Source organism: Panicum virgatum, chromosome 2N (assembly GCF_016808335.1).
Source record: "Panicum virgatum strain AP13 chromosome 2N, P.virgatum_v5, whole genome shotgun sequence".
Classification (NCBI taxonomy): Eukaryota; Viridiplantae; Streptophyta; class Magnoliopsida; order Poales; family Poaceae; genus Panicum; species Panicum virgatum.
The window spans coordinates 66755706-66780525 of NC_053146.1; the positions used below are offsets into that span (position 1 = coordinate 66755706).

Here is a 24820-nt window from a genome sequence, read left to right on the forward strand (position 1 = left end):
ATGTAGTGTAGGCCCTCGTCGAAGCTGTCGTTGCGCAGCGTGTGGCCTGGCGACGCCACGCGCCATGCAGAAGTCGCCGGTGCCACCGACGACGGAGATGCCCCGCGCGTCCTCTCGGCGATGATGTCGGCGCCCACTCCTTCCTGCCGTAGAAGTAGAACTCCTCGGCGCGCGCCACCGTACCGGCGCCGACTGCCAGCCCCCGCCGTCTCCGCGTCGTTGAACGCCTCTGCCACGCCGACTCCGCGTCGTTGAACTCCTCTGCCACCACCACGATCTCACCGAAGAAGGTGTCGTTGACGGACGCCGACGTGCTCAGCAGCTTCGGCTGCACGCAGTGGCGAAGCTAGCGCTAAGATTACCGTGGTGCACTTCTAAAGAAATCTGTAAACTTTTGCAGCAATCCATGATAAATTTAAGTCAAATTAGTGGTAATGTTTTCCGCTACCCTGGTGCATGGGCACCAGGCTACTTGAACGTGGCTTCGCCCCTGGCTGCACGCCTCGATCGCCGCCGTCGCGTTCGCCGTGTTATCGATCAGGCGTCGTTGCACGCATTGGACGGCACGTACGTCCGTCCGTAGCTACGACTAATAGTCATGTCGAGTACAGAAAGGATTTTGGTGCTTCATACTTGCGGAGCTCTGCGCCTACTCGCTCCCCGCAAAAGGATTGTCGCTGGAAGCTTGGGAGTCAACACCAAATAGAAGAGAGAGGGAGATGAAAAGGAATCGGATAAAAGAGAAGGATAAAGTTGGCCGCAGCAAAGAGAATAGAGAGCGAGGGAGATGAAAGGAATCAGATAAAAGAAAAGGCTGACCCACGTGCAATCAGCTGTGCGCCTTTGCGGACTGCGAGCGGTGGAATTGACCGGGAGTTGGTTTGCGTGCGGGCGCAAATAGGGTTGGGCAGAAACACCTCGGTGTCATTTAGCAATTCTCACAGAGATTTCTCAATATACATGCTAACCGACTAGCTAGCAAACCTACAACTGAATTTTAAATTATTGATACTTGTTTCCTAAAAACCTAAAACCAGTTTTTTTCCCTAAATATCATCTCAATACTTGTTTTCTTCAAAATTAATTTTAATTATTGATATCTAAACACACTAGGAGTTGTTTCCACTGCCACATGATTGCTGATATGGATTTGATGGACCCTGGTTTGAACTAACCCCGCGGAACCCTTGTTGCACGGAAGCAATCCGAGATCTCCGGTTCGGCTATGCATCATATTGAAAACTCAATAATAACCGATGAACACGATGTCTATCAATTCATTCCAATATAACAACCTGATCGATCCAATCCAACAGATGACTCACTATCGACGGAAAGAAACTACCTTGCTAACACATTACAACTAATTGATAAAATACCTTAACCTAGAACAGACTCGAAGACCACCGGAAGAGGCAAACCCATGCATGCCTTCATAACTAGCTAATAGGTAATGTGGAGGAAATCCTTGATGTCCTTTTCCAGCTGCCCCATGACGGCCTCCCATCCAGCCTGAGTGGGGTGCACGTCGTCCCAGAAGAAGTGCTTCTCAGGGTGGGAACAAATGTTGTACAGGACGCCTCCATCCTCGTCCGCCTGCCCGCAATAGCCGTTCGGGTCAAAGCTGTAGCAGCACAGCTTCAGCTTGTTCTTGATGAACTGCTTTGCCACCTGCGGGACTGCACACCAAACATATACATATTTATATATATATGATGCCTGCCTACTGCTTGTGTGTTGAAATACAGCTAATAAGTATTAAGGATGAAATCTTCATATGACTGCAGCACGTACTGTCCTGGGGATCGGATGGATCGACGATGTTGGTGAAAGCCCGATGAAGGTCAATGAGGTAGACACTGTCGCTGCTCGAAGCATTCAGCTTCTTCTCGAGGTCGCCGTTGTGGAACAATGCGGCCACGTTGCCGCGGCCCATGCATTCGGTGTAGTTGGACGGCCTGGTCTGCCACGGCGTGCAGGCCAACGGGTGCAGGTTGTTGATGAGGACCCTGGTCACGCCCAGCTTCCGCAGCCGCTCCACGCCGCCGGCGATCTCGTCCGTCACGTTCCCGATGAAGTCGAGGATCTCGCTCTCGCCGCTCATGTTGGCGACGCGCGCGTAGTTGTTGCCGGAGATGGCCACGAGCGCGACCGACTCCTGGAGCTGCCATTTCCCGATGTCGCCGCCATCAAGAATCTTCTAGAAGGAGTCGATCTGCTTGGCCAGGGTCGGCGCCTTGCGCGGCACCTCGAACACGCCGGCGCCACCCACGGCGAAGTTCACGCCGAACTTGTCGCCATTATTCTCTTTCGTGTCCCTGTACGTCTCGGGGGCCATGGTGCGCCCCAGAATCTTTGCTGCAACACTATGACGGCGAATCCAGTCATACAAACACTCACTAGTTAGGATAGGATAGATCGACAATACAATCCAAATGCAAGTGAGATTGATCGATCTTATCAACAATATAATTAATGTACATTGTATTAATTAATTACCGATGAAATCCGAATGAACGAAGCCGTTGGAGAAGCGCCCGGTTGGATCCTGGAGAAGCCCATGGGAGCAGCCGTAGGGTTTGTACCACTGGCAAGTAACTTGGCTCAAATCTGCCTTGGGGAAGTTTCCGGTGTCGGCGAAGGAATCTCCAAACACGAACAACCCATTGTACCAGTGGAAGCTGCCCGAGGTCCGAGCGGACTCGACGTGAGAGGCTGTTGCAAAAGCAAATGTCGGCGGTAGAAACAGGAGACGATAAACGATGAAGAAATCACCATTTAGCGAGACGAGGAGGTAGATCGATGAAAGGAGGATGGCAGGGAGCCTGACGGCCATCGTGGGTGCTGCACGTACGACGAAACTAATGGTGACGACGGCGCGCGGGCAGAGATGTGGTGGAGAGGGAGAGCGACGACGGCGGTGGCGGCGGGGATGTAGCCTGTACGAGTCGTATGGTGCGATAAAATAAGTACCCTGGCCCGCGCAAAACGGACCGAATTAATGCTGCGTGCGTACGTGGATCGGAGCTCGTAATCCAAACAACCAGAACCGATCGATGGACATCTCTATCTATCTGCCCGCCAAAGAAAAGCTAGCTAGGACGAATGGACGATGATGATTGACATATTTTCCATGGGATCATATATATGCTTGACACGTCCGTCCGTCCGTACTTACGACTAATAGTCATGTCGAGTACAGAAAGGATTTTGGTGCTTCATATTTGTCCCCGCGCGCCATATTTGGGCCCGGTATTAGGCCATACATATTTTGGTGCTTCGGATGAGGGCACCGCTGCTTAGGGAAACTTTAATGTATATATAATCGTGAAGGATGAACTATGCTACATAGATCAAATGGTGCTAGCTTGGTCTATTTTGCTCCAGCGTTTAGCAAAGCCTAGCACCTCCCGTGGAACTAAGACCGCAAAGAAAAATCATGCGTCAGCTAGCTTTTTCTCGTGCTTTGTCCACTGGGAGGTTACTATTATAGATAGCCATCCAGCTCGAGATCCATGGGCAAGCCCATGAACCCGAACGGCACGAGGTTAATCAGGCTGGACTGACGCCTTGGCACGTGGGTTAGTTCGGCTCAGCACGATTTTAGCTCCACCAAACAAAACCCATTAAGAATGCAGCCCATCACTCCTCACCAACCCATTCCTGTCAAACCCTAGGTATAAAATCTACCATATCCCTTTCCCACATTGGCTGCTGCTCCCTTCCCTCTCTCCTCGACGGCGTGACGGCGTGAGTGAGCGGATGGTGCCGAGCCGTGGCAGCACGAGCGAGCAAGGAGCGGGGAGATGGGGTTGGGCGGACGGCCACGCAAGCCGGTCGCGCGGCAGCGAGGCGACGCCGCACGAACAGCGGCGTAGGCAGGCGAGCTGGGCCTCGTGGAATATGCGGGTAAACCCCACGGACGGGGGCGTGGTGTGGCAGTGCCGCCGAGCAAGTAGCAGCGAGACGCGCCGGACGGGGATGTAAGGCGCAGCGACACCGTCGGGCAAAATGGGTCGGCCCTACACGAAAAAACACCATCGTGACGTGCTTGGGCCGGCAGGTCAGCCCATGGGTGAGCACGGCACGCCCCGTTTAATAACTGTGCTTAAATAGGCCGTGTCTTGGTGGATCCATGTCAGGTCGTGTCGGGTCGTCCATTTGGCCATCTATAGTTACGATGTGAGAACGGAATATTTGTCTAATCTTAGCTCAATGTGCTAAATTTAGCTATATGAATTTCTAGCTTGGCACCACTGCTCCAACGTTTGGCACCAGTGCATCGCATTCTCTCTCTCCTTAAAGCACCTCTTTGGAACACACATTAAAACATTAAAGTTACCTTACATGAACCGCCTCTGCTATACCAGTACTGTCGTTTAGTTTTTTTTTTTTTAAAAAAACACAAGTATTGTTGTTGATCAGGTTTGTGCCCGTGCTTTGCTACGGGCTTACATCATGTTCAAATAAAATAACACCAAGTTGATAAAAAAAAACTATATAGTGAGTATATAAGAAGAGAAATAATTAGCATGTAGCAAATGCATTAGAAAAGATAAGATCAGCGACTGCATGAAGGGGATGTAGATCAGCAGCGGCTCATCTGAATCGCTAGCAAGGTACAGACCCTCGGCGTCACTAAAAATCTGCAAGCACCACAACGTAATCTCCATCAGAACTCAACAACGAAGCAGTCATGAAACTCACACAACCACAGCCTTGCTTGGCAGGAGCTATCAAGAATGACACCACCACTGATGATGTAAACCAATGTCTTTTTCACTATAATTGATCACTATGTACTAATAAGCACTAAGTAATCCATCGGTAAGCACTAAGCAATCCATCGGTACGTACTATTGACTATCAGGCGATAGCACGACAGCAGAGAGGTCAATTTAATTTTAAGCAATGCGCCATAACTGTTTCTGATACAGCGTCAGTTAAAGGTTGAGCCTAGTGTTGTTTGCCCTGTAATAGAGTTATGTTAATGTAAAAATAGAAAATCCACATCTCAGTACTGTATTTTCTGAAATCAACCGATTCATACTTTTTTTTTTCAAAAAAAAAAAACTAATCTGCACTTCTTGTCAGATATGTGATGCAAGTTTTCTATGATAAACAGATGTGCAACATTTTGTGACCACATGGCATTTAATCGTTTACCTCTAATCAATGACTTTCCCTTTCCTTGGCCTCGGCGATTTAAATGGCTGCCCAAGTCCAAGTGCTTTCTTGGGTCCTACTGCATCAGTGAATTCAGAAAAAATGTAACTGATCACAATGCTGTCATAACTGATGAGTATGGTAATAAATTAAAAATATTGAATGATTGCCCTGTCAATGTAAAAGATATCTTCATAACCTGGATATATGTTTGTAACATTTCATTTTTCAGTGGACCCCTGCAGTTGATTACATCACAATTGCCATGCAATCAGATATGTTGCTGAAAATCAGATGCAGTGACAATATTTATCCACACATGGAGAGGTGGATACTTAACACAAGCATGGCATTAGGCCAGTGATGCATCATGCATGACTCCCTAACCTCCTGGTTTGATCTATTTCAGGGTTCAAGCACGCGTGCCTGCCTGGACGCAGAGCAGCAACAGGCGTCAGAGGCTTAAAGATTTGTCCCAGTATAAACAGCAGCGTGAACACGAAACGGAGAGGCGCAGCGGCCTCGATGGTGGAGAGGAACCCAGTTGAAGCTGTTGTCGCCGCTGCCGTTGTCGTCGAGGCCGCCGACGGTGGAGTCCGCCGGCGAGGGCGAGGCGACAACCTAGCCCTTGTCCTCCGGCAGTCCAGCAGCCGCGCGCCGCCCGTTGCCCGGCCCGCAAGCATCATTGAGCTCACCAGCCACGGCCCACGGTGACAATTGGGCTGCTACTAGGCCTTTCAAGCCCATGCGACGCCGCAGCTCGACCTCCGCTCGAATCCTACCGCTCGTTGCCGATCCAACGGCTGCCACGACCCTAAGGGCGGACGGTAAATGGAATACCGTCCACCCCGCCTGGTCGGGCAGGTCGGGGAACGAGGCACCAACCACCCCCTCGCCGCGGTCACCGCCGCTCCTGTTGCCGCTTGCCGGATGTTTGGAGTTGAAGCGCGAAGCGGGTTGGAGGATGCCGTGCGGACGGCATCCTGTCTTGCGCCCGGCGCCGCCCACCCACGCACGGACGGGCGCTCCGCGGATCATCGCGCCGCGCATCTGCCTGCGCCATGGCGGTGGAGCGCGAGTGCGCGACGGCCGGCCACGCGCGCGCTTCGGACTCTTGAGCAGAAGCTCATGTTTCCTCGGACGTGTCTCCTGATCCGGAAGATCCAGACGTGGAGGGTGAAGCCGACGCGTGCACTGACTGATGGTCCGCTGAGTCGCTGATCGAGCTGCGTCAACAGGACGGACGTCGTCGGTCGAACCAGTGAACAATACATATGAAGTGCAAGTGTGCAACACATTTGGTACAGTAGCAGCTGAGTGTTTAATTATCAGAGAAATGCCGATATGCCATCATCAGCTGGTTTCAGGCATTGCACCAATATCTCTCGAAATAAGTTTGGTTCGCAAGCCGCCGCCGCCGTCGTCGTCCCGCAGATGAACGCTCTGCGCTGACTGACTGAAACCTGATCGAGCTATGTGAAGAAGACCGACGTTTACCGGAAATTCCAGACAGAGCTAAGCTTCCCCCAAAACGAGATGAGGACAATCGATGCTGTTCTGTCTTGTCTGATACATTCTACAGCGTTCCTCCGTTTGGATCGGCAGCAAGCCGGCCAATCAGTGAGCCACATCACGAGATGAGGTTCGTCTCCACGAGTTCCCCATGACCACCGGACTTGATCCCAAGATAACGCATCCATTTATCATCAAATGCCAGTGAAGCGAGCTGTAATCATGCATCTGCAGAGCGTGGAGAGCATATCACCGATCCCGGGCGAGCTGTCCGTCATCAGAGGAGCAGGAACCTCGTTCTTCTGGGCCCAAGCTCACTGTGCTGCTTTGTTGTTGGGCTTTCGAAGCCCATACGACGTACCAGCTCGCCTTCCTCCACTCGAATCTGGCCGCCTATTGCTCATCCGACGGACCCCAGGGGTGGACGGGTAAATGAAATACCGTCCACCCCTGGTCGGGAACGAACCGCCACCGACCACCTTGTCGCCGTAGTCATCAGTCATCACCGCCGCTCCCTCCGCTGACCGCTCCACCGCCGGCGGTGGGAGCGCGAGGCGCGGGTCAGGGTCGAGGTTTGCTCCTCCACGCGGAAGACGCGTCTGGAACAACTGCCTGCCGGGCGCCCGGGCGGCGCTGCCCACCATCGCCCACGGCCGGCCGGCCGGCGGCGAAACGCAACGCCCACGCGCTCCGCACTCCGAAGCAGAAGCATCTCTTTCCTTGGACGCGTCTCCTGATCCGGAAGCTCCAGCCCTGATGGAGAAGCCGACGCATGACTGGCTAACTGACCGCTGAATTGCATCAGTGCCGAGGGGCATAGCAGGAACATCATTTTTTTCCGGAGAACAGGAGTTTGGTTACAAAACACACACGCACGACGTCAGGCACTCGGGCTCCGTGGTGCCTTCTTCAACCTTGCTGCGCGATGGAGTCACCGGGCTGGAAGCAGATGGTATGATTAGAGTGCGCAGTATGCAGTCGGAAGAGAAGTCATCAGCAGGGCGAGCTAATCCAGCCCACATGGTCTCCGATCCGAGAGGCATGTCTTTTGCCTGCAACAACAGGACATCGCATCTCCTGTTAGAAGCTCATGTTACAGCAATTTCATTTCACATGCATAAATCGCATATTATTTGACTAATCATCAGTACGTCAAAGTGTCAAAACTTGCATTGGGCATCAAACTATCACCACTAGAAAAAGGGGCTTTAGTACCGGTTGGGAGACCTCTTTAGTACCGGGTGTCCCAACCGATACAGCATCTCCGGTACTAAATGAGTGTCTTGTTAGTATCGGTTGAATCAACTTGTATTAAATTGACACCCGTACAGCCTATCTGGTACTAAATGAGTGCCATGGTAGTACCGGTTGAATCAACCTGTATTAAATGCACCATCAGAGAAGAGTACCGGTTGAATCAATCTGTATTAAATGCAAGAGTACCGGTTGAATCAATCTGTATTAAATGCACTATCAGAACCTGTATTAAATGCGCCATCAGAGAAGAGTACCGGTTGAATCATGCACCATCAGAGAAGAAAAATATGCATGTGGTTGTGAGGATTCGAACCCACAACCTCCAACCCCATGTGCAGCTTATTTCTTACCATCCCACCTATGCACCACATATGACTAGGTACGAGATGCTTTCTTTTTTAAGTAACCATAGAGGTCTATTTAGTACCGGGCCAAAGATGCCGACCGGTAATAAATGTCACCCTTTAGTACCGGTTGGTGCCATTGACCGGTACTAAATGGTTGCGCCATTTTAGTACCGGGCCGAAACACCAACCGGTACTAAAATGTGACTTTTAGTACTGGGTGGTGTTATGAGTTAGTACTAAAATGGCTCCGGTGGCTTACAAATTTAGACACGGTACTAAAATGGCTCCATGCCAACTTTAGTACCGGACCAAATGATAACCGGTGCTAACATGCAGGAACGAAAGGTCATTTTTCTGGTAGTGTATGCCTTACAAAGATGCATATGAGGCTGGCTGGACGAATCAGATGTTGGAGATTATATATATGTACGTATCACAAACTCAGAGAATCGACTCGTTATATTGAACGTATGCAGACACATCTTATCCATGTCGTCTTACAACATTGTGGTACACACAGCCCAAACTCCCACAGGTACAACAACAAGACGCCAGTTTAACACAACATCACAACACGCAAGACATGTAAAAATGGAGCATGCATTTTATCTCATATATAGTACTGTAGTAGTATATCCTTACGACGATGCATGTGTATGTATATGGTCTTAGACGTGGTAGCACTCGTAGAGCTTGATGTCCATCTGGAGCCTCAAGTAGTAGAGGCCCTCAAAGGAGTCGGTCCGCAGCGTGGCGACGCCGCGCGCCATGAGGAAGTCGCCGGTGCCGCCGACGACGGAGATGTCCCGCGTCTTCTCCGCGATGAGGTCGGCGCCCATGAGGTTGAGGGTGCCCCTGTACGCCGTCGAGTTGAAGACGAGGGAGAAGGCGAACCACGCGTTGGGCGCCTCCTTCTTGTCGTAGAAGAAGAAGCCCTGCGCGCGCGCCACCGGCTCCGACGACAGTGCCGGCCCCGCCGTCACCAGGTCGTCGAACACCACGATCTCGCCGAAGTAGGTGTCGTTGACGGACGCCGACCGGCTCAACAGTGTCGGCTGCGTCGCGAACGCCGCCGTCGCGTTCGCCGTGTTGGCGCCGTCGTAGAGGATGTTGTGGTAGTACATGGTCATCTCCTTGCACGGCGCGTTCCTCTGCCGCTCGCCACTGGCGACGCCAGCCAGCGCAAGCAGGAGCATCGCAGTGATCAAGCTGATGAACTTGGAATATGGAGCGAGGCCTTGCATTGTTAATCACTGAAAGATACTTAAACTTAAGCAGCTACTATAGGGCACTGAAAGTTTGTTGTGTTGAGAGCGCTCTGAGTTGTGCATGCCTATATATAGAGAGAGGAGTAAAAATGCAAGGACGTGTCATTTAGGTTCACGGACTCCAAAAATACATTTTAGGTCCATCAACTTGTAACTTGTATCAGTTAGGTCCATAAGTTTTGAAAACATAGGTCCTTAAATTTTAAAAGTGTATTTTTAGATCCATAAACTTGTAATTTATATCACTCAAGACCATAAACTCCAAAAATGCATTTTTTTAGGTCCATAAACATCATTCATGATAAATTGTGGCTACAGACGAATCGCAAAGGTCACCTCAATATCTCTGCCCATGAATATCTTTCAACACCTTATCGAGAGCCACTCTGGATTGACCCCAATCTAACGTCGTCACAAGATTTTTTGCCACAACACTTGGCGCCACCATTTCGGATCACCGGAACCACAAAGGAGATAATATCCTCTACCACAATACACATATTGTTGAGTCCCTCTATGACCTCCGCCATCCTTCCCAAGCCATCACCCCTCCTCCCCGCCTATATTATGAGATCATATATAGATCTAAGTTCTAGAACTCACCAATGTCAGTCCGTAAGCCCCCCTTTGAACCCTAATGTTAATAACTTCCAAACTAAGTCTTTCATCCCTCTTCTCACCTCTGCCTATACACTAGAGATTCGCAATCGGTGCTCAAATTGCACCCTTCTGGCGAAACTCTAGCAACGTACAAGCACTTTGTAGATTCATGTTGTTGCGATGTCAGGTCATGAAGGCTAGGTGGAGGGGTATGAACCTAGGTGACACAGATTACAAGTTCATGAATATAGGAATAGACTTCACAGTTTGTGGACCTAAATGACACAAATTACAAATTTATGGGTCCAAAAATGCAATTTTAAAATCGATGGACCTATAAGTTGATGGACCTCTAGTGCATTTTACTCTCGAGAGAGAGAGAGAGAGAGAGAGAGAGAGAGAGAGAGAGAGAGAGAGCCTAGAGTTAGTTTGATTCAGGTTGTGAAATTATATGCATGGTTGGCGCTGTGCACAGTATCATTTGGCACATTTCGTCCAATTAGATTAGATATGTTTGGTATGATCTCAATGTCCATTTCTTATTTTAGATAGGTGTAAGGTGTCATACCAACCACACAACCACTCCGTACATATACGACCATGGATCGATCCATTATTTCTAGGTTTATTGTATATGCTATATGCTGCTCAAATTACACATGAAACTGACAAAATAATTTGTTTAAAAGGGATAAAAAAGGCGTTCAAACATGCTGAACAACTATTTAGACCAATAATGGCTATATATCAGAATAAATCTTGGTGCAAATTTACCACCCTACAACAACTAGTTATATTAGAGCAATTCTAGCAGACCCTCTAAACAACTCTCTATCTCAAATTTGAAGGGTTAAACAAAAAAGATGTACTTGAACAGAACCTCTACTTTAGGAAGGCCTCAAAAGTCCCTCCTTCACCCTGCGGGTCTTTAGAGAGCCATCTATTATATGTTAGAATTGAGGGCTATTGCTGGAGCTAAATGAAATTTATAAGCCACTAGAAAATAGAGGCAACCCATCTAGCATTTAGAGAATCTGAGTTATAAGCTATTATTGTTGGAGTTGCTCTTATTTGTTATCATTAAACACTTCACAAAAACTGCTACAATGATTACATAGAGTATGCTGTACTGCACCAGACGTGGAGCTGTCGTGAGGCACCTCTGGATAACATTGTGAGGCGCAAAAATAATTTGAGTGAGGAGCAAGCAAAGGCGGCTCCACATTTCATTTCCATTTTTCGACGAACTACAACAGTCTCTTATCCTTTCGTAGAACGAATATGCATGGTACTATGATATGCGTTCATGCACCAAAACCAATTTGGCGGGAGTAATTAATCTTCTGTAGATAGATATCACTTACATTGTTCACCAGCATGTACAGTTTAGTCTTAAAAATGCCAGTTGCCAGGTGAGAAACTTTGGATAATTAACCACACACAATACTGACGAATTGATTGGAGATGTTACCTTACTTTTGCCTATGTTTTGCATATTTTTTTTAAAAAAAGAAAAATTGACAAAACGAAGACGTCACCTTACTTTTTGCAGAAAAATATGCATGGTGTGATATGCGTGCGTGCACCAAAACAGTTTCGGTGGGACTAATCTCCTGTGCGGATGAGAAAATGCACTGCTTTGTGTAGGGGCGAGAGTAAGCTCAGCGTCAACGATAAGGCATGCTCACTTTTGAAAAGAAGAGAATTAAATACATTTAAATACATTTCCAACTTGCAAGCGAAGTCTATACGAGTGGCACGAGGTCCTTTGAAGATAACACAAGTAGGAAAAGAAAAGGAGGCTCCGTTTAGTTACTGAAAATTTTAGGGCACTTTTACAATACTAGTTAAGAGTATTAAATATAGACTAATTATAAAACTAATTATATGGATGTACGGGAAATCGCGAGATGAATCTATTAAGCCTAATTAATTCGTCATTAGAGGTTGTTTACTGTAGCATAACATTATCTAATCATTGCTTAATTAGGTTTATTAGATTCGTCTCGCGATTTCACCTAGGGGTTATGGAATGAATTTTGTTAGTTATTTATATTTAATACTTTTAATTAGTGATTAAATGTTCGAAGTTATTGTAGCGCATGAAAAATTTGGAAACTAAACGGGTCGAAGCCTCATGAAAAATTTCAGGAATAAGAGGCATTCTCAATCGGAAAAAGTCTTTTTTTTTGCCTCCCTTAATTTGGGCTGAATCTTTTTTTTTTTCTTTCTGGACAACGAAACCGTCCGTCCAGCCTCCTCAGACTCATGAAACCGTTCACATAACCTCCCTGAGCGGTTTGAGGCTGAGGTGACAGCGGTTTTTCTCCTTTTCTTTTATTTTTATTTTGACTATATCTTTGAAAAATCACAATAAATTACCAAAAAATCATAAAATAGAAAATCTAATTTTATTGAACTCCACATAAGTAGATCTACACAGTGAATATATTATATGATATACTTTAGTACAAATATTTTGCTGTAGCTTTAGATATATATTTTCTGTAATTAATTTATAGCTACAGTCTCCACCATCCAATTATGATGAAAATTTTATGATGAGCTAATCATTACAGGATTGAGATGTACTCCCTCCGTCCCTAAATAATTGTCGCTTTCGCTTCCCGGGAAATAACTTTGACCAAATATATATATAAATATATTAATATTTATTGTACAAATTAAATATCATTAGATAGATATTTGAATCTAGTTTTTTATAAAATTTATTTGGAGATTTAAATATTACACATATTTTCTACAAATTTAGTCAAACTTGTGGCACGAAAACCAAAAACGGCTCTTATTGAGGGACAGAGGGAGTAGTAAAAAAATTATAATTAGTGGATCGCGTATGACTGCGTTATTATTTTATCTAGGTTTATCTATAGATTTGTCTAGATTATCAATAGATTTATCTATGTTTATATAGATAAATCTATAGCTCAGTCAAACATGATTCAATAATTATAAAAATTTTATTACAGCTCAATCACATAATGATTAGTGCACCATAAAAATTTCACTATGAGTAATATAAAATTGGATTTTATATTTTATGATTTTTTTGTGATTTACTATAAGTTTTCATAGATTAGTGAAAAAAGAGAGGAAAATCGCTGTTACCTTAGCCTCAAACCGCCGAGAGAGGTTACTTGAATGGTTTCTTGAGTGTGAGGAGACGGACGATTTTATTGTTCAGGGAGGAAAACAGATTCAGCCCAAAGTTGATGAGGCAAAATGGACTTTTTGAGGCCACTGCACGTGGGCCGGAAACCATTCATTTCCTGCCCGTGGCTTCTGCCGCTTCCCGTCCCGCGTGGGCTGGCACCTGGCTATGGTATGGGCCGTGGGTGCTTCGCTGCAGCTATAAATTTTGTCGTCTACGCACACCAGAACATATAAACCGGCCCACCACTGCGCTTCGTGATCTATTTCGCCTAATTTGTCTTTTCTATTTGCAACTGCTGGCTGGATTTGGCCGAATAATATTGGGACGAGACTAGCTCGGTTCGTAACAAAATATTTTTTTCCTCTTTCTTTTCATTTCTTATCTTCTCTTTATTCTATAATTTAATTATTTTTTCCGCGTGCATACAAAGGGTTGTACGAGGGGGCGGACCCAGTGGAGGCCAAACTGGGTTTCGACGCCCCCCCACCCTTCCCTAATGCAAGTTATGAAGGTTTAATGGCCAATCAACAATGTGTTATAAGAAATCTAGCATTTTTGCAGTTGATTACCTCTTGATAAACATGCATTTTGGCAATTTGCCCTCAATTTTTTTTGTCACGGTCCGCTTCTAGTTGTTTCTTATTTTTCTCTTTATTTTATTATTTATTCATTTTCTTCCGCATGCTTGCAAGGCGCTGTAGCAGTAATAGCCCAATAGTTTCTAGTTGTTTTTTTACTCCTCCGAGCTCTTTCCCTGGCGGCTAATATCAGAATAAAAGGAAGAAGTCGGATCCGCGCGGTTTGCTTTTCCGAATGCAGCAATGTGTTTGGCTTTGGCAATACCAGCCAGCTAGCTACTTGTGTGAGAGCCCTATAAAGAAAGCCTGAGTTATGGTATACTATACCTTATCTTCTCTTTGCTTTATTATTTATGAACTTTCTTCCTATTTTCTTTTCTTCTTATTTTTAATACTGCAGTATATATTTCGTCACTAGTATATAACCTGTCTTCCTTTTCTTCTCATTTATTTTATTTTATAATCTATTTTATTTCTTTATTGTTAATGTACTAATAATTGATATATTTTTAAATATGATTTTTTCCATTATTTATTTTTTATTTTATTCTTTAATTTCATATTCCACTTTTTTAACTAAGCGGTCCTCTAGCAACTTCCACTTGTCCAGACGCTCACATAAGCTAAGGCGGGCGCTCCTCGGTGGTGAAGGCGAGCGTGCATGTGTCGGCGAGGAGGCGGCCCTGGCGCGGGACTCACCCCAGCCTCGTGTAGTCGTGTGCCGCCGCCCCGGAGCTCCCACCGCGCCCTCGTGCGCTGCCGCCCCCGAACTCCCGCCGCCTCCACAGAGCTCCTCCCTGGTCTCCGCCCCCGCCGCGTTCTGCGTTGCGCCTGGTTTGCCGTCGCTGGCCACGGGCTGATGCGCCGCGGGCCTCGCCTAGGAGAGCTGGACACGGAGGGGCGGCGCTGAGCCGGGGCTTCGGCGACAGCTTTCATATGTCAAGAATGAGCGGTGGGGAGGATTAGATAAGATATATATGGCTATTTTCTTTCTTAACGGAGAAGCCACCAGAAGGCGCATGTACATGTAGGACTCGCGTCCGATTTCTTATTGGCGTGACGTACGTCCCAGTCGAAGCATTCCCATGCACTTGTGAAGTAGCAGTACGTGATCTTAGAGTCAGGGGGCAGGGCGGAGGTATTTAGGCTGTCTGCACCTCTCACACTTTATATTTATCCTCTAAAAGAAATATTTCTATCTAGTCATCGAAATTCTCTCATCTAAATTCAGTTTCTCTACACCCATTCATACCCTATATCTTCCTCTATACCAACTACCATTGGGAGACCTACACATCAAATATTTCTTCTTCTTTTTTTTACCTCCATGTCCCCTCCCCGCCGCTACTGCGCACTCGCCGCCCATCCACCGGCGGTCCCCGGCGCCGCCCCTTTGCTGGGACGGAGCAGGTCGCGGCCGCTCCTCCCTGCGCCCCTCCACCGGCGGTGCCATGGCCATGGCGCGGCGGCGATGCCACCTCCCTCGGCCGGCGGCCGCGCCGGAGCCGCACCTACGGGAGCCCCCGCGCGCATGCCGACTCCCCCTCTCCACAGTCCGCTTCCGAGTGCTCGAGGTCCCCGAGATCTGCCGACTCTCCTCCCTCCCCCTTCCCTGGCCGGCGCGGTCTCCTCGAGCTCCGCCGCGGGGCCATGGCGGCCGCACGGGCGACCTCAGCACCGCACGGGCTGGCCGGCGCGTGGCGGTGGGGGGCCGCGGGGCAGCGGGGCCGGCCGGCCACGGCCCCTGCTCCCTCCGGCTGCGGCGGCTCTGCTCAGCTCGTCGGCGCGGCGCGGCGCGCGCGTCCTCCCTCCCCCTCCCTCACCGACGCGCATTCTCCATCGCGGCACCTCCCTCTACTCCTTTCCCCTCCCAGGCGCCTCCCTCCCCTTCCCGGGTGAAGAGCAGCGGCTCTGGCCATGTCCGCCTACGCGCGGCGCGGCCGGTGCGGCTCCAGCACGCGGCGCGGAGGCACGCCCTGCGCGCGGCTGGCCTGCATGAGCTCGGCGCGGCGGCCAGCGCAGGGCGGTAACGGCTCCTCGCGGCGCCGGCGCGCAGCCCCCTGCGGGTGGCCATGAGCGGCGCTTCCCTCCCCTTCTCTTTTGGCCGGTGGCCAGCACCGCACCGGAGGCCGGCACACTGGCCATTGCGGCGGCCGGACCCGAGACGCAGGCGCTGCTGAGGACGAGAGAGCCGAGCACCTCCCCGGTGCCCCTCCTCCGATGCGACGCCCCTCCTCGTGCAGGCCGTTGCCGCCAAGCTCGGCCTCGTCCACGCTGCCGCAACCCTCAACGATGCCGCGGCCTGGCCTGCACCGCCGCCAATGGGAACGAGCATCACGAGCCGGCCCACGGGGGTGCCGCTCCTGCAGGGCAACCTGGCTCCTCCCTCCTCCCACCATGGCTGCGGCGGCGGTTCGACCCACCCTCGTCGCGCTCCTCCCAGGCTTCGTCTCCTCACGGCGGTGGCTCCTCGGCCCTCCCCTGCTTCGCCGGCATCGATCTGTGCGAGCTCGAGCACGGCCTGCGGCGGACCTGCGCAGCGATGCGGAGGTGAACTTGCATGGCGATGGCAGAGGCTAGGCAGTTGCGGCACACACGAGCAGAGGCGAGGAGGGACCGGCGCGAGCGGTAGCGGATGTGCTGTACGACTCTGGGAATGGCGGACGGCGGCTCGTCCTTAATGGTAGCGGATGAACTTGCAGTACCGCTGCGGGGTTGTTTCCGTTAAAGTGGAACTGAAAGATAGCATAGCGTTTCATTTGGAGTATCTAGTGCGCACAGCCTTAGGCTATCCGCACTCATCATACTCTAAATTCATCCTCTAAAAGGACTATTCTATCATAGTCATCGATATTCTCTCATATATATCCAGTTCTCCCGCACCCATGCATCATCTATATCTCTACTCTATACCAACTATCCTATATTTTATTCAACCATCTCCAATTATCATCATTTTTTCCTTCTTCCCTCCTCTTCTTTACCTTTTTTCCTCTCTTCTTTAACATTTATTGGCCTTGGGAAGCGGATAGGGTGCATCTTGACTGTTCGCTTAGAATAGCGGGGCAGCGGCACTACGCAAGCGTAGCGTACCGCTTGCAGGGCCCCGGTGCAGAGGAACGATTCTGCAAAATCGTTTAGCGATGAGTTTACAGGAGCCACTGCAGGCAGCCTTAGGCTATCCGCACTCGTCGTACTCTAAATTCATCCTCTAAAAAGAATATTCCTGCCTAGTCATCGAGATTCTCTACTTTACATTCAGTTTCTCCACACTCATCTATCCTCTATATTTTTACTCTATATCAACTACCAGAGACGGGACCCACATGTCACAGTATTTTAACCTTTTTTTACCCCACTCCCTCCCCACTCTCTCTCTCTCTTCCTCCCTCCTCTCTCTCTCTCTACCAGCCGCGTCGCCCCTCGCCTGCGGCCATGCTCTAGCGCGCTCACCGCTGCTCCTGCCGCCCTCGGCCTCCTTGCAATTACAGCGAGTGGCGGTGCGGCGGCGGCTTCGGACTAGCGGCGGTGCGGAGGTGCGGCTCGCGTCCTCCCGCCCGGCTCGCGTCCGCGTCGTGCGCGACCTCCGGCGCTCCGTGCACAACCTCCCTCTCCAACTCCGCGGTGGGGGCGTCAGAGTTCTGCGGCGGGCTTTGCGCGGTCCTCGCTTCCCTCCGCCATGGCTCGATTCGTCCGCGGCAACGGCGAGCTCGCCTCCTCCCCGCGCCGGCCTTCCTGTACCCGGCGGCGGGCCTCCTCCTCGCGCCGACAGCAGCAGCCACCTCGACCTGGAGCACGCCGCCGCCCCCTAGCCGCAAATCCGCGCGGGACCTCGCCGCGCCCCTCTGCAGCTGATGTGGCCTGGCATCGGCGGTGTGCGGCGGCCGCGGTGGCGCGCGCGCGGGCGGGACATGGCAGCGGCAATGCGCGTGAGGGCGATGCGGCGCGCGCGCGGGCGGGGCATGGCAGCGGTGGCGCGCGGAGGGAGGCACACGGCGGCGCGGTGTAGCGGCGGCGGCAGGGGAGGCGGAGCGTAGCGGTGGTGGTGCGCACGCGAGGCTGGCCACGGCGAGGCGGCCCAGCAGCGCATGGGAGAAGCGACCGGCGCGCGACGGCATCGGCGGAGGCCATGGCGGCAACGCATGGCAGCGGCGCGGCGGGCGGGCGGGCCTCCTCCTCTCTCCTCTGCTCGCCGGCGAGCGCGTGGCGGGGTGGAGGCGGCCGGCACGCGCTGCGGGCCCGAGGCGGCCGGCTAGATCTGGGCGGCGCCGACCTCTCCCTTCTCGCTCCGCCACGAGATCTGGGCGGCGCCGAGCTCTCCCTCTTCGCCGGTGACCAATGGCATGCCACCTTTCCTTCCTTCCTCTCTCGCCCCGTGGAGGCCAACCTCCCTCTCCCCCGGCAGAGGGTGCGTGCAGGGGGCAGCACCGCCGGGCCTGCGCGCTGCCATGTTCCTCCAGGCCGCGGCCATCTCTTTCCCTCTGCTCGCCGGCCGGCCGTTGGGATGACGCGCGGGTGCGTGGACCCCATGCCACGTCGGTGCGATACCGTCCCCCGCTACCTACTCTTTTGATTTGCCGTGCACAAAGCTTTACGGAACGATAGCGTGCTTGTTACCGTGCCCCGCTGCAGGCGTTTCTTACGCTATCGCGCACTGGAGGACGGTTTACCGTCCCCCAGTGCGGATAGCCTTAGGCTATCGGCACTCGTCATACTCTAAATCCATCCTCTAAAAAGAATATTCCATCCTGATCATCAATATTCTCTCCGCTACGTCCAGTTTCTCTGCACTCGTTCATACTCTATATTCATCCTCTATATCAACTAACAAACTATGGGACCCACATGTCATTTTTTTTTCTTTTCTACCCTCCCACCCCGTCACTCTCTCCTCCCTCCTCTCTCTCTCCACCCCCACCCGCGGCTTTCCTTCCCTGCCCCCTCTGCCATGGCGGCCCCGCTCCTCCGTCCTCCGCTGCTCCAAGGCGGCCATGGCGGCCCTCCTCCAAGCTCCCTCCCTCGTCGGCCAAGATGGCCCTGCTCCATGCTCCCTCCCATGGCGGCACGGCAGGGACGACCGCAGTGGTGGCACCGGCGAGCTCCACTGACCTCCTTGCCCTGGCCCTAGCACGCCTCGCCTCGGCCCCGGCCCCTGCGCGCGGCGGAGGCCTCCTCCCTCTCGCGCGACGGCCGCCCCTGGAGCTTGACGCCTTTGCCTCCATGCTCCTCGCCGGCGGCCTCGTGTCGCGGTCGCTCCTCGCCGGGAACGGCTCCTGCGACCTCACCGGCGACCCGAGCAAGCTCGCGGCGGGGTCGCGCCCGTGCCAGCTCGCCACCATCGACGGCGTGCGCGCGGCCGCCGCCCTCGCCGCTCGCCCTTGGAGCTCGACGGTGAGCGGTGGGCCGCGCGGCTCTCCTCCTCCTCTGTCTCTCTAGCGGCGGCGCGGGCAGGAGTGCGGCCACGGCGGGGCGGCGTCACGGGCGCGCGGCGCGGGCAAGCGCGTTCGGCCGTGGCGGGGCGGCGACGCGAGCTCTCCTCTGCTGACCCCGCACCCCTCTTCCTCCCGCTCCTCCCCTCGGCCGGCGGCGCTCTTCGGCGTAGCAGCCCTCCCTCTGCGCATGGACGGCGAGGCGAGGGGCGGCGGGTGGCAGCGGCGGAGCGGGCCGTGCGCTCCTCCTCCATGGCTCCACGGGCCGGCGTGGTGGCGGATCTGGCCCACGGCTCCCCGCCGCTCGTCCCCAAGCCCGTCGTCCTCGCCGCCCCCGTCCGGGCCCCCATCTACGGCGTGTGGCCAAGCGCCCGGCGAGCTCGCAGTTGGGGAGGTTGTCGGCGCTCTCGTGGCCACCCGTGAGCCCGGCCGCCTCGGCTGGCAGAGTGAGCGTGTGGATGCGGATGCAGAGGGCGATGGCGCGCGCGCGGCAAAGGCGTGCGCGCGGCCGAGGAGCATGGGCGCTGGCGTGGGGCACGGCGGCTCCTCCCTCCCATCCGGCCCCTCCCTCTCCGGCCTTCCTCGTGCCGTCCGCGCCCTCCCTCAAGCTGCGGCGGCGCGCGCGGGGAGCGGCCACGGTGGGCACGGCATCCACGGTCACCGTCCGCGCCACGGCGTCCACCTCCCCGTCCCTCCCCCTCCCATGGCGGTGGTGCTAGCTGAGGGCATGGCGGTGCGAAGGCCCGCGCGGCGGTGGAGGCCATGGCGCCATGGCCATCCGCCCTCTCCCCCTCCCCCTCCCATGGCCCTCCGCTCCATGGCGGGCCTCCTCGAGCTCCGCCGCGGGAGCTCGGCCTCCCTCCCTCCGGCCTCCCTCCACTGCCTGGCCTCCTCCCTCCGGCCTCCCTCCTTGCCGCCGCGGGCGTGCGAGCTCCGCGCCGCCGCGGGTGAGCAGCGCCGCCGCGGGCGAGCGCCGGCCGCTGGTCCCACGCCTCCCTCCTCCTCGCCGCCCATGGAGGCGCAGGGCCAGTGGAGCTGCAGCGCGCACGGCGGTTGGGGACGGCCGCGGGAACGACGAAGGGGGCCGCCTTTGTCAGGATACCGTCCTGTGCATACTGCGCTGGATATGCCGTCCGAGCGGCCGTCCGGGATGATGCCGTTCTTCTTTTCAGTACCCGCTGCAGGGGATCGGCACGCTATCGCGTACTGGATGCTAGCGCAGCGGACGCGATAGAGTGTCCAGTGCAGGCAGCCTTAGGGCAGCTCCAACGTGGCCAAGGAGGTGCTAGCAGGTGAGAGAAAGCTATGACATCTTGACACGCTGGTCCTAAAAATTCTTGGCACCGGTGCTAACGTTAAAAAATCATTCATTGGAGGAGTATTTTCTAATATGGGTTCAGAGCAGTGCTAGATTTTGCTAAACGTTGGAGTAAAATATGAAAAGCTAGCATCACCTGACGTGTCAAAGGATAGCTTATCAATCTGCATTATACGTTGGAGTTGCTCTTATGACCGTCGGGGTCACTGTTCGTTACTGTTTTTTAAAGGTAAAGATCCCATCATGCGATGGGAAAGACAAGTCTCCATTTTTGGCCATTTTTTTTGCTGCATTCGCTTATGGGATGAGCTAAAATTAAATGCTAATCTTTAGCATATATTTGCACTCAATACTTCTGCTAAAGTTTTCAAATCTAGACTAAAGTTTAGCCCACTCCGTTAATACTCTTATTTTGATAGACTAGTTTTACTTTCATATATTAGCAATTGGATCCAAACAAGGAGTGTCAATTAGTAACTCTTAGGTGCACCTCTAATTCTTTTTAGTTTAAAAAATTTTGTACTATTTCTTCAATATGATATTTTTACCCCATTTAGTTTGCAGCGTGCTAGTGAATAGTGACACTTTGACAGCTAATTACAGTGTCAAACAAAATCAGTTTACAAAACCAACTTCAGAACCACCGCGCTAGTGACCCTGAAGAATCTAACGAGGCCTTTGACCGCGCGATTTGAAGATAGCTACTGTAGCATCATTGTAGCAAATCATCGATTAATTACTATCATTAGATTCGTCGCGAAAAGTTACACCCATCCCTGAAAAAGTTTTGCAAATAGACTTTATTTGGTCTTTCATGCAGAGACTAGAAGAGGCGCGTTAGAATCCTAGCGCGCGAACCAAACGAGACCTTTATTTTAAAAAGATAGTAAAACTAAAAAAGTTGGAGGAGCACCCCACCAATTAACACTTCTAATCCAAACATCCACTTAGCTTATTACACGTAGCACTCGTAGAGCTTGATGTCCATCTGGAGCCTGAAGTAGTAGAGGCCCTCGAAGGAGTCGGTCCGCAGCGTGGCGACGCCACGCGCCATAAAGAAGTCCCCGGTGCCGCCGACGACGGAGATGTCCCTCGTCCTCTCCGCGATGAGGTCAGCGCCCATGAGGTTGAGGGTGCCCGTGTACGCCGTGGAGTTGAACACGAGGGAGAAGGCCATCCACGCGTTGTACTGCTCCTTCTTGTCGTAGAAGTAGAAGCCCTGCGCGCGCGCCACCGGCTCCGACGACAGCGCCTGCTCCTCCGTGACCAGATCGTCGAACACCACCAGCATGCCGAAGAAGGTGCCATTCGCCGAGTGCGCCGTGCTCAGCGCCGCCGCCGGCTTGGTCACCGCCGCCGACGTCGCGTTGGCGGTGTTGTTGCCGCTGTAGAGGATGTCGTGGTAGTAGACCGTCATCTTCTTGCACGGCTCGTCCTCGCTGCCGGAGGCGACGAGCCGCCTACCGCCGTGGGCGACTCCGGCGAGCAATACCAGCATGACAGCAGCAACGGCGACCAACAAGCTGCTGAGCTGCTTGGAAGATGGCTTAATAATAGTGAGGCCCTGCATTAATGTTAGTTAATTAAATCGATCGATCTATATAATACAACAACGACTCTTTTAGTCGATAAGAGCTAGCAGCTAGTAGATGTTTTTTTTATGGGAGCTACTGAGCTAGTAGCTGCTGGCTGGAGAGCTACACGCGTTGAACAGCTAGTAGGTCGATCTTCTGTTCTTGTTGACTTAGAGCAGCATGCGCCGCCTATGCCTATTTATAGAAGAGAATGATACGGAGAGTAGTACAGCCTGATGTGAAATTGTCCGAATATTCAGGTGAATTTTTTTTAGGAAACATTCAGGTAAAGGGTTCGGACATGGATGGATGGAAAGTCATTATTTTTTTAATTCAAAAAAGTCGTTATTTTAGACGAATATAAGCACGGTTGGTGCCGTGACAATGGTGTTTGTTTTGATTGCTTTGCGCGTATATGCGTGTTAGGTGTGATCTCGGTGTCATGCGTGGGCATTTCTGAATGACTGTAGCTAGCGTGTGTTTGCTTGGGGAAGCAAAGACTAGCAGTGCGCATTTGTTTATACTAGGTAAATTGCGCGCTACGCTGCGCCTACTTGAAAATATAAAGTAAAATGGTTGATGTGTTGATGGTTAGTATGCGTATAGAGCAGAAACAGAAGTACACTGGAGGGCGGGAATTGGTTGATTGTTGCGTATGGGCCAAATCCATATCCGGCGTTGGGCTTCCTCTCTCAGGACACGAATGAGCTGATTGCTGCGTATGGGCCAAATCCATGCTCCTCGTCGGGCTTCCTCTCTCTCCAAGACATGTGTCACGCCCACAACGTCCGGGCACTCCTAGCCCTCCCTTTCCATGGCGTATAAGAGTAAGAGTACTTCACAAGTGGTAGTTTTAGTTACAATCACTGATGACGATCGAGCATGGTGTGTGCTCGATACAGCTCCGACCCCCATGCATCCCCTGCTGGTGGTCGGCTCCATGGTGTCGATCAGGCAGAGACCATCATGGAGCGCGGCCCCGATGGCGCCATGATATCGTCCACACGTTCGGGTGATGGGGACGTGTGTTGCTTGGGGAAGAAAAGACTGGTTGCCGGAGAAGCTCTCTGAATGGATCGTGACACAAAGGAGGGGATAAATTAGATCAACCAAGTCCTTAATCTAGCACTAGTGTTGTCCAATCTAAAAATTCAAAAATCTAACAACCAGAACATGATAACAATAAAATCCTAGATGGATAACCACACTAACATACTCATTTTTCCTAATTAAGATCACACTATCAAGATATAAGCCTAATCAAGAGAGCACATGTAAATATATATCAACGCAAGAGTATACAAAAGATCCAAATGACATGTCTATACAACAAAAGCTATGGAAGAGCGAAAACATGCCACAAACCTCCCTGCTCCCCCTATCTATCTCTCACTTTAGCAACAAAGCACAAAAAAAAAGACTAGAGCTAAGAACTAGTCTTGGTGAAAGAAATCATGTGCTCGTAGCCTTAACCTAAGGCTCCAACTAGTTTGCATAATATTTAAACTAAAATATGCTATCTAAATGTGCAACTATAGTTTTTCTAGTGTTAAAACCTCATCCCAAAAGAGTATTGCAACCTATAGCCAGTCCTAACTTGAAGCTACTCTAAGAAAATAAAGACACACAAATTGCAAGTATGAACTGCAAAAATGTAAAGAGGGGTGGGAGGAAGCAACCTCTCAACATGAAGATTTAACCTGTGGTATGGGTAGATATAAAAAAAAATTGAAGTACATATAAAAAAATTCAAGTTGATGAAACTGATAAAAAGAGGAATCGTAATTGGTATGGTAAGATCGCTTTAATTTTATTCTAGGAGAAAATGGAAAAAGTCTGCATTATTTTGTGAAGTGATTCGACTTTGTATCGACTCTTTGGCTAAGCGAAATTTATGCAAATATTTTTTAAAATGAAATGTGAGGAATGCAGTTGTGTGTGAAATGTTGATAATTGGAAATATAGTTGTACAAATATAGTTGTATCAAACAGTAAAATATTAAGGAGGAACCAAACGTAGTGTCAATATCAGAACATAATGAATGAATGTGTAACATTGAAGAGAAGAGACCTGGAACAATCCTTCACGGTGCTCTTCCTGCATGCCACAGTGATGCAAAACAAAATTTAAGAGTAGCAAAACAGCTGGGGAAGGCAAGGAGCTACCAGAACCGAATGGAATAATGGAGTCGAGAGTGTGTGTAATGCTACGATGGCTTCGACTAAGCAAAATATATAGAGCGTTGGGTTCTACAGATCATGAGAAGTGGAAGGGGTGGTGGTGGTAGTGTATTGTTAGATAGAGAGACTTAAGGAAATGACAACTTGGATGATCAAGTTACAAACATGAGAGAAATGAAAAGACATAGTAAGGTGGATGCAAGAGTGCTTCTTCCATTGTTGGTGGCTCAATGGGGATTGAGAGAAATATAAATTAACATTTTCTAATGGGATGCATCAATCTTAGAAGACAAAAATACAATAGGAGACTAATTGTTTTTCTTTTTATTAACGTTTTCTAGTGGGATGCATCAATTTTAGAAGACAGAAATATCATAGGAGACTAATTGTTTTTCTTTTTGAAACAAATGTGGAT

The 24820-nt window shown here is 51.0% G+C and overlaps 4 protein-coding genes across 4 annotated transcripts; all 4 read right to left on the reverse strand.

Annotated features, from left to right (window-relative positions):
* Positions 1-1250: 1250 nt before the first annotated feature.
* On the reverse strand, positions 1251-2367 carry LOC120659014 (GDSL esterase/lipase At3g09930-like). The gene is made up of 2 exons (XM_039937097.1): positions 1795-2367; positions 1251-1679 (listed from the first exon to the last, which is right to left on the reverse strand). Exons 1-2 carry the CDS (start codon positions 2102-2104, stop codon positions 1444-1446), a joined length of 546 nt encoding a protein of 181 aa, XP_039793031.1. The 5' UTR covers positions 2105-2367; the 3' UTR covers positions 1251-1443.
* LOC120662945 (GDSL esterase/lipase At5g03610-like) lies at positions 2201-2836 on the reverse strand. Its single transcript, XM_039941988.1, has 2 exons — positions 2500-2836; positions 2201-2358 (listed from the first exon to the last, which is right to left on the reverse strand). Exons 1-2 carry the CDS (start codon positions 2834-2836, stop codon positions 2201-2203), a joined length of 495 nt encoding a protein of 164 aa, XP_039797922.1.
* Positions 2837-8723: 5887 nt separating this feature from the next.
* LOC120659016 (dirigent protein 5-like) lies at positions 8724-9573 on the reverse strand. The gene has a single exon (XM_039937098.1). The coding sequence runs from the start codon at positions 9524-9526 to the stop codon at positions 8951-8953; it is 576 nt and encodes a 191-aa protein (XP_039793032.1). The 5' UTR covers positions 9527-9573; the 3' UTR covers positions 8724-8950.
* Positions 9574-21427: 11854 nt separating this feature from the next.
* LOC120661955 (dirigent protein 5-like) lies at positions 21428-24806 on the reverse strand. The gene is made up of 2 exons (XM_039940989.1): positions 23086-24806; positions 21428-22214 (listed from the first exon to the last, which is right to left on the reverse strand). The coding sequence occupies exons 1-2, from the start codon at positions 23164-23166 to the stop codon at positions 21606-21608; spliced, it is 690 nt and encodes a 229-aa protein (XP_039796923.1). The 5' UTR covers positions 23167-24806; the 3' UTR covers positions 21428-21605.
* Positions 24807-24820: the final 14 nt, after the last annotated feature.

Bases quoted from the DNA above. Each gene is read 5' to 3' on its own strand.
- LOC120661955 (XM_039940989.1), bottom strand. From the start codon at position 23,166: ATGGAGCCGACCACCAGCAGGGGATGCATGGGGGTCGGAGCTGTATCG. The intron at 22,215-23,085 runs GTAACTAAAACT...ACATTAATGCAG, and splicing joins CTCGATCGTCATCAGTGATT to GGCCTCACTATTATTAAGCC.
- LOC120659016 (XM_039937098.1), bottom strand. From the start codon at position 9,526: ATGCAAGGCCTCGCTCCATATTCCAAGTTCATCAGCTTGATCACTGCG.
- LOC120659014 (XM_039937097.1), bottom strand. From the start codon at position 2,104: ATGAGCGGCGAGAGCGAGATCCTCGACTTCATCGGGAACGTGACGGAC. The intron at 1,680-1,794 runs GTACGTGCTGCA...TTTGGTGTGCAG, and splicing joins TCCATCCGATCCCCAGGACA to TCCCGCAGGTGGCAAAGCAG.
- LOC120662945 (XM_039941988.1), bottom strand. From the start codon at position 2,836: ATGGCCGTCAGGCTCCCTGCCATCCTCCTTTCATCGATCTACCTCCTC. The intron at 2,359-2,499 runs GTAATTAATTAA...ATAGTGTTGCAG, and splicing joins CGTTCATTCGGATTTCATCG to CAAAGATTCTGGGGCGCACC.